The sequence below is a fragment of the Phoca vitulina genome, unplaced genomic scaffold (genome assembly GCF_004348235.1).
Source record: "Phoca vitulina isolate PV1807 unplaced genomic scaffold, GSC_HSeal_1.0 scaffold9, whole genome shotgun sequence".
In the NCBI taxonomy this organism is placed as follows: domain Eukaryota; kingdom Metazoa; phylum Chordata; class Mammalia; order Carnivora; family Phocidae; genus Phoca; species Phoca vitulina.
In genome coordinates, this window is record NW_022589712.1 from 56,359,957 (window position 1) to 56,369,438 (window position 9,482).

Genomic DNA, 9,482 nt, shown 5'->3' on the forward strand with positions numbered 1-9,482 from the left:
ATTTTATTTATTTATTTGAGAGAGAGAGAGAGAGGAAGAGGGAGAAAGCATGAGCAGGAGGAGCAGCAGAGGGAAAGGGAGAAGCAGGGGAGCCCGATGCAGGGCTCGATCCCAGGACCCTGGGATCATGACTTGAGCCAAAGGCAGATGCTTAATCGACTGAGCCACTCAGGTGCCCCTCCACTTACATTTAAATATGTATGATAAATTGACATAAATTTTGTAATGCCTAGCAGGCAACCTTTTATTGTGAACTGTTGGACTGATGTGTGCTCTTTTCTAAGTATCAGTGCTTACAACTAACTGCAGAAGCAAGTCAGGATAACAGTTCTTTTCAGCAATGTGCCAGATTAGAATTGTCAATTCTGTGCATCCTTAGATATTAGAACATTAAAAGGATGTATTCCTATGTCTATTCTCCATCAATGACACAGTTAGTAGAAATACCACCTAACCGTTGAGTTCTCTAATCTTTACACTAGAGTATTGGAAAAGTTTGTCTATATTTTTTCTGTCTTTTTTTTTCTTGGTAGACGAGACGTGTGAAGAGTTTATTCCCATTGATTACCTTGAAAACCCTTGTACCCTATAACAATGTATGTATTTCCTCTGTAGAGTTATTCTCTCTCTCTTTCTCTCTCTCTTTAAAGGCCCATTTTGGTGTTGTACCCTTTTGGAGAGATCAAGTCACTGACCCAGACTAACTGTAACAAATCCCTTCATATGATAAATATTAGAATGCGAAGTAATAGTAATTGTGAAAGAGGTTTATTTTTAGTTTTGTTTTTGATTTTTTCCTGCTTAGAAACCTTCCATGACTCTGACATCTACAGGATGAAGACCAAACTCCTTTGGGTGACTTATGAGGCCCTCCATGGCCTGGTGACTGCCAGTTCCTCCACGTTGTTCTCTGGCCACCCATCTATTCTAACCTTAAACTCTGCGCATGTTAAGCTGTCTTACGATTCTTCAACATGATAGGCTGTTTCCCTGGACTATGATGCCCTTAACACCTACTCTAGATTATCTTGGTAAAGTCTTCTTTCTCCTTTAGGTCCCAACTTACGATATCACCTTCTGTGTGAGGCCTGTCCCAATGCTCACAGGTATGGAAGCCCTCCCCAGGGCAGAACCTTGTGTACTGCTCCTTTGTCTCAGTGATTATATGGTGTCCTATTTAGCTCTTGAAGGTTGTGTCTGTATCTTCACGATACTGAGCGTTTTGTGAACAGGGATCGTGTCACTTTTCATTCGTTTACCTTTCACAGTTAACGGTGTCTTGCCCGTAGTAGGCATTAAATATGAACTTGTTGAGTAAAATGAATTGAGTGAAATTTTTAAAAACTAATTGAATGGAATAAATAAATGTAACTTAAAAAATAGTATCTTTGACTCAAAAGCTGCACTAATAAAGAAATCTTGAATCATTACTAGAACCATTACTATAAACTCAAAAGGAACAAGAAAAATAATTTTAGAATAAACTTGATACGTAAAATCTGAATTTAAAACAGGTAAGGTAATATTACTCATTTCACTTTGCAAAAAGTACACACAGAACTGTGATAAATTATATTTACCTAATATTTCAGTTTTCAAAGGATACTTACATATTCTATTTCATTTGTCTTTTTTTTAAGATTCCACATATAAAAGAGATTATATAGCATTTGTTTTCCTCTGTCTGACTTATTTCACTTAGTATAGTGCCCTCAAGGTCCATCCATGTTGTCACAAATGGCAAGATTTCGTTCTGTTTTTTTAGTCTGAATACTATTTTAGGCAGAATAATAATTATCGCAGTTTCTTTATTCATTCATCCATTGATGGACACTTCGGTTGTTTCCATATCTTGGCTATTGTGAATAATGCTGCAGTGAACATGGGGGTGCAGATATGTTTTTGAATTTATGTTTTCATTTTCTTTGCATAAATACTCAGAAGTTGGAATTGCTGAATCATATGGTAGATCTATTTTTAATTTTTTGAGGCCTGTCCATACTATTTTCCATAATGGCTATACAAATTTACATTCCTACCAAGAGTGTACAAGGTTCTCTTTTCTCCATATCCTTACCAGCTCTTGTCTTTCTGATAATAGCCATTATCAAATCCGTGGTTTTGATTTGCATTTCCCTGATGATTAATGATGTTGAGTATTTTTCATGTACCTGTTGGCTATCTGTATGTTTTTTTAGGAAAAATGTCTATTCATTTTTCAATTGTATAAATTGAGGGGTTTTGTTTGTTTGTTTTCTGGGTTTTGTTTTTGTTTTTTGATGTTGAGTTGTATAAATTCTTTATATATTTTGGATATTAGCCCCTTCTTAGATATATGATTTGCAAATATTTTCTCCTATTCAGTAGTTTGCCTTTTCATTTTGTTGATGGTTTCCTTTGCTGTGTAGAAGTTTTTCATCTGATATAGTCCCACTTGTTTATTTTTGCATTTGTTGCTTTTGGTACCAGATTAAAAAATCATCACCAAGACTTTTGTCAGGGAGCTTACTGCCTATGTTTTCTCTAGGGGTTTTATGGTTTCAGGTCTTAAGTTTCCTTAATCCATTTTCAGTTAATTTTTGTGTTTGGTATAAGGTAGTAATTTAGTTTCATTCGTTTGTGTGTGTCTATCAGGTGTTCCCAACACTATTTATTAGAGACTGTCATTTCCGTGTTGTATTTTCTTGTCTATTTTGTTTTAAATTAATTGACCAAATATCCATGAGTTTATGTCTGGGCTCTGTTCTGTTCCATTGATCTGTGTGTCTGTTTTTATGTCAATATCATAACTTTTAATTACTGTAGTTTTATAATATAGTTAGAAATCAGGGAGCATAATGCCTTTAGCTTTGTTCTTCTCTTGCAAGATTGCTTTGGCTTTTTTGGATCTTTGGTGGTTCTATATAAATTTTAGGATTATTTGTTCTGTATCTATGAAAAACTCCATTGGAATTTTGATAGGTATTGCATTGAATATGTAAATTGTTTTGGGTAGCATGGGCATTTTAACAAAATTTTGATTTTTCTAATCCATGAGCATGGACTTTCATTTCATTTGTGTCATCTTTAATTTCTTTTAGTAATGTCTTGTAGTTTTCAATATACAGATCTTTCACTTCCTTAGTTAAATTTATTCTTAGGTATTTTATTCTTTTTGATGAAATTGTAGAGATAGTTTCCTTTTTTATTAACTTTACATCATCTTCATTCCAGATCATGCTAAATACTCCTCTTTAGTTACCATCCACTCCTCAACTGAACAAAATTTGGAGACTGCTAAGGTACTCTCAAGCTTTCTTTTATATAGTTTCTCGTTCAGGAATGACTTCCATTAATGTAGCTTTAATTATTATTCTATGAATGTAAATAAAAAGATTTACTTTGTACTTTTTAATTCAAATATGAATGCCATTCTGTCAGTTGAAACTCACTGTTTTCAATATTTTTTTTTTTAAAGATTTTATTTATTTATTTGACAGAGAGAGACACAGCGAGAGAAGGAACACAAGCAGGGGGAGTGGGAGAAGGAGAAGCAGGCTTCCCACTGAGCGGGGAGCCTGATGCAGGGCTTGATCCCAGGAACCTGAGATCATGACCTGAGCTGAAAGCAGACGCTTAACGACTGAGCCACCCAGGTGCCCCGTCACTATTTTCAATATTAAACCTATTATCTTTGTACATGAAGTTGTTCTTTATCTGCATTGTCTGATTGTGTTATTCACAAAGTTCTTTAAAATGTATGTTGATTTATATGGAGACAATTAGAGTCACACACAATTAACATCAACTTATTTTCACTGGAAGATGAAAAATATTTAATATAGGAATGATCTAATACAAAACGTTTCTATTTATTAATTTTTCTGTGTATTTTATTTATTTTTTCTGTAAGCATTTTACTATTACTTTTAATATAATCAAACAATAACTGTTCACATATACAAGGGATTCCCTTCTGTTGTACTTCAAATAGGCACCAAATGCTTTTAGTTATTCTGTTTTTATAGGATCTTTTTCTCTCACTTCTAAAAGATCTTTCAGTATGATCTAGATGGGGGCAGAATTTTTGTTGTTGTTGTTTTTTAAAGTTTCATCCTAAAACAACAAAACACAACCAGAGAGAAGGAGAGAGCAGATGTGAGCACGTCTCTCCCATTCGGCCCGACTGCGTCCTCACAAGTCAATATCCCGCACGTCCGTAGGGGCGCTGGCCTGGTCCAGTTCATCCTCCAACTTGGACCCGTCCCCCTGGTTCTGACGGAACTGCTGCAGGCTGTTGAGCAGCACCATCTCAATCTGCTCCTGGCAGGCTTTGAGGCAGTCCACATCCGTGTTGGTGATCTTGGCCAGCAGGTCGACCAGGGCATCGCCAGAGAGGGAGCTCACGTCCTCATCCTGCTGGGGCCCACAGATGGCTGCTCCCACACTTCCAGCTGCAATCATCTATGGCGGGTACATGGCGAACTTAAAATCAGTGGCACACAGAGCAATGAAGGTCTGTGCGTGCTTGCGGGTCAGAGACAACTTCTCACTCGGCTGGGGCAGCTTACGAAGGATGTGCTGGATGAAGTCATGAGGAGTGATGGCCGCCAGGTTCCACTTCAATTTCCCCAGCACCACCAGCTCCCACTCGAGCAGCTCCTGAGGCTTGATGGAATTGTCAGTATAAATGCACAACTTCTCCGCCGTCAGAGGGATGGTCTCTTTGAGCTTGAAGGCCAGGAACATGCAGACAGCACCCAGGAGCTGCAGATTGCTCTTAGGAGTTGGGACCCCAGCCAAGAAGCGGTCCAGGTAATTCATGGCCAAAGGGAAGACCTCCTCTTCACACTTCTGTTCCTCGCAGACCTCCAGCATCCAGGTGGCCACCATCCTGCGCATGTAGGGCTGGATGTCCTTCTGCACGCATTTGAAGTAGGAGCACTGGGGAAGGTAGCACTCCTCGATGGTGAGCAAGTTCTGCAAAACGCGGTCGTTGTAGAGCAGGTTGGCGTCTGGCATGGCCCTAAGGACCAGGTCCACCTCGCAGCACAGCAGCTGCATGGCCAGCCGGGTGCCCGCTCGCTTCCCTGCTTTCTCCGGACTGGAAAAGTTGGGGGTTTTTGGAGGGCGGAGGGGAGAGGGTTCCCCTTACCTCCTTCCTTTGGCTAAATAGGGGGTTTTCGAGAGAAAAGTTATGGGGCAGAAAGAGAGAGAGAGCCTGGGGGAGAAGAGAGGAAAGGGATGGGCGGTGGGAGAGGAGAGCCTTGGGGGCTGCTAACTCTGCCTGCCCTCCCCTTCAAACTTGTCTCGCTCTCCCCTGCTCGCTCTTCTCTCTTTCTTTCTGTGTATTTTAATTCTAATGTATTTATACTAGAAGGATAATTTGATACTACATCAATTTGATTTGAACTGAATTTGGTTGCCTTTATCTTTTGAAATTTGTGTTTACCTTTCGGTAGCTTTTAAATAGAAATTATATGTATATGAATTGACATATAAATATTTTTTTGGACCAGGTTATAAAAACAACTTTTCTGAATTTGCATCAGAGTCTCACTGAGTGAAGTAAAGAAGCATTGCTTAAAACAATGTTAAATTTAGTTTTTGAATAGCACTAAAAAATATGTGTTTATAATTGATCAAAGTTACATTTTCCTCTTTTTAAAAATATGTGTGAATCTTAAAATTGATTTATTCATATTTTGAGACATCTACTACTCAAACTTCTAGGTTTAGCTTTTTTAGAAAGTGAGATATATGCTTGGAAAATGTTTTAAAGCTACTTAGATTATTTATAAAGAAAACTATACTTTCCTTTTTATTAAAAAAAGAAAATACTTTAAATAAATTGTAACATAATATCCTATAGTTCATTCCATCTTGTCACCTTAGAATTTCCATGTCATTATTTTATTTGTGCATATTTAATAGAAAAAGAATTAAGAGCTTGAGGATGTTACTTATATTTCAGACTTCTAAGAAAAAAATAAAAATGTACATACATACTAACATGGGATAAATTTTATTACTTTTATTCATAATGTTTATTGCATTGGAAAATAATTCAGATGCTTATAAGAAATTTAAATATAATAGCATTGACTAATTGTTTTTTTTTGTTTTTTCAACAATTTATAATATTTAAATATAAATCATTTCAAAATAAAATAGTAACATTTCAATTAAATACCTTACTATACTATGGAAGGAAGATTTTATTATAATTCTAGATCATCTGTTTGATATCTACTACTTTGTACTCATGTGATATCAAACATATTAATTATATTTCTTGAAACTGGAAAATTCTAAATACTTATTTAGAACATTTAGTGAAATATATTCATTCTTTCTATAAATAGATATTCAACAACTATAATGTACTATGTTAAATATGTGTTAATTTAAATGCTTGGTTTGCAGAAGTGGATCACTTTTAAAATAAAATGTATTTATTTTGTTTGGCAGAAACCGAAATCCCACCTCAATCAACATATTCTTTTTTTTTTAAGTTTTTATTTGAATTCCAGTTAGTTAACTTACAGTGTAATATTAGTTTCAGGTGTACAATACAGTCTCACATTTAAGATAATATGTTTTCTAAATAAAGTACAATATATGCATTGCTGATTGTATCATTTATTAGGTAATGTAATTAATTTTTCTAGAGGCTTGGAAAGCATTTCATGAACTGAATTTTATTTTTTTATTTTTTCATGAGCTGAATTTTAAACTCTTGGGGGAAAAAGAGGTGTTTTCTTTATGTATTGGGATAGCCGTACATGTGAGAGCACAGGTTTTTAGACAGGGGGGAAATATTTGCAAAGAAATACAAATACAAAACTATATGTTATGCTTGACAAAATATGAAGTGCTGTTTAATATAAAGTGTTTCATTCACAGTTCAGAAATAAAAAAAAAAGCTGTATTTATTTTCTTTGGCAGAAACCGAAATCCTACCTCAATCAACATATTCTTTTTTTTCAAGTTTTTGTTTAAATTCCAGTTAGTTAACTTACAGTGTAATATTAGTTTCAGGTGTACAATATAGTGATTCAACACTTCCATACATCACCCAGTGCTCATCACAGCAAGTGTGCTCCTTAGTCCCCATCACCTATTTCCCCTACCCCTCCACCCACCTCCCCTCTGATAACCATCAGTTTTTTTCCTGTAGTTAAGAGTCTCAACATATTCTTCTATAATTTTATTCACCCCACTAAATATTCAGAATATATTAATATAGTGATTTTAATATTTGTTTGACTGTGGTGCTGGCCCAAACCTCCCTGGAAATTATATAATAAGAGGATTGATTATATTGTGTTATTGCATGGTATTACATTATATTACATTTCCAGAATCTGAACATTGTTGAATTTTAAAATATATTTGGGCCCAAGGGTTTTGAAATTGTAATTACAAATTATATTAGTATTACATACTAATATAATAGTAAACATGTATCAAGAAAAACTGTACGTAAACAGTAACTGTGACTATGCAATATAAATAGAATGGAGTAGAAATGTAATAATCTTGCTGAAATTTTAACAGTAGTGTTTATTTTGTTAACATGGTCAAAATTTGGGAGAAAAAAACATCAGGTTTTACAATACTGTGACAATGTGATAATGAGTGGAAATTTGAGAAAATCGTAAGTGTGTTTTAATTTGTAAACAGAGCACTCACTGGGTTGGGTAAACAAACCTACAGCCATGCCTGCTTGGCAGCGCCTTTGCTCTGTGTTCAGACAGCAAAGACTCTCTCTGAAAGTGCAGGAAAGCTGGACAGAGTAGATACCTCTGAAAAGCTGAAAAGGAAGTTATTTCATCCCCTCCCTCACCGTGACGTTATTGAGTGGTGTGACACTGGAGATTTTATAATAAGTGACGGAGGGAGCAAGCATTTGAAGTAGCCAGCATTTCATGGGGCCCCAGGAGAGAGAATGTGGGCCAAACCTGGGATCAGAGTTAGACTAGAAAAATCATTTAACAGCATGAAAAAGGCAAGAATGGAAAGACTCATAATCTACTAAAATACACCCAAAAGTTCAAACTTTTCATGCCATGGAGCAACTGAGGCTTGTTAGCTTCATAAATCACTTACGGATTTAATTGTGTTCATTCATTGACTTAATTTTTATAGTTAAGGAACAAACTACATGGCCTGTATTTCATATATTCAGAAGTATCCCAGATACATGGATGGAGTCATGTCTGTGTAGGGAGAGGTGGGAAAGATGGATATGGCAATCTAGAATTATTCCATGAAAATAATTAGATGTAGAAATGTGTTAAGAATACACTTACAGAAGGTAACTCAATGGAGGACTATGTTAATTTTAACTTTGAGCCAATAAGGCAAAAATAAAAAGCCTGATATTTATGCCTAGGATAACACATTTTAAAAATCACTTTTTCATTTTTGTCCATGGGGCATAAAAATCTGAGGGGATTAAATTAGAATGTTTTCCTGTTTTAAAGGAACCCTGGTTTCTACCTATTTGCCACTGCTCTTCAGAGATGTATCCTTAAATAAAAGACATTTGCAAAGCACAAAACAGAATGTTTTAGGTGATCCTAGATAAGATAATTTTTAGAAGTATATACGGGAATGTAAAAAAAAAAAAGGAACAGTACATGGAGTTTATTTGCTAATATTTTTATTTTAATATTTTTAGGGTAGGATTTTGATAAGTATTAAATTCTTTCTACAGGGAAAAATAAGCTAGTTCTGCAATCTATTGCAACACTGCGTACTTGTCTTCCATTTATTTTGTGGCTATTACATTTTTAGATAAAATATCTTTGGGCGCCTGGGTGGCTCAGTTGGTAAGTGACTGCCTTCGGCTCAGGTCATGATCCTGGAGTCCCGGGATTGAGTCCCACTTCGGGCTCCCTGCTTAGCAGGAAGTCTGCTTCTCCCTCTGACCCTCCCCCCTCTTATGCTCTCTCTCTCTCATTCTCTCTCTCAAATAAATAAATAAAATCTTTAAAAAAAATAAAAAAATAAATAAAATATCTTTAACAGGAAAGAACACTATATAAACCCTCCATGACAAAAAAGGGTGGGGAGAAACCCATCATAGGCCAATATAGCCACAGAGGGAAGATTAAATGCAATGGCCACATGAAGAAAACATCTCTCTCCTTTCACATCTGATATCCACAATTAGACATGTGAGTCTGGAAATTAATTCCAAAATATGTTGTTGTTTTTTTTTTTTTAAAGACACATTTAGGGGCGCCTGGGTGGCTCAGTTGGTTAAGCAACTGCCTTCGGCTCAGGTCATGATCCTGGAGTCCTGGGATCGAGTCCCGCATCGGACTCCCTGCTCAGCGGGGAGTCTGCTTCTCCCTCTGATCCTCCCCCTCTCATGCTCTCTGTCTCCCATTCTCTCTCTCAGATAAATAAATAAAAAATCTTTAAAAAAAAAAAAGACACATTTATTCAGCGTCATGATCAGACTATTACATTTAACAATCAACAGCATGGGT

General features: G+C 36.0%; 1 protein-coding gene across 1 annotated transcript; it reads right to left on the reverse strand.

The window, feature by feature from the left end:
* Positions 1-4,173: 4,173 nt before the first annotated feature.
* Positions 4,174-5,043, reverse strand: LOC116634275 (G1/S-specific cyclin-D2-like). Its single transcript, XM_032407410.1, is given in 1 exon segment — positions 4,174-5,043. A coding segment is annotated over 1 exon segment (870 nt).
* Positions 5,044-9,482: the final 4,439 nt, after the last annotated feature.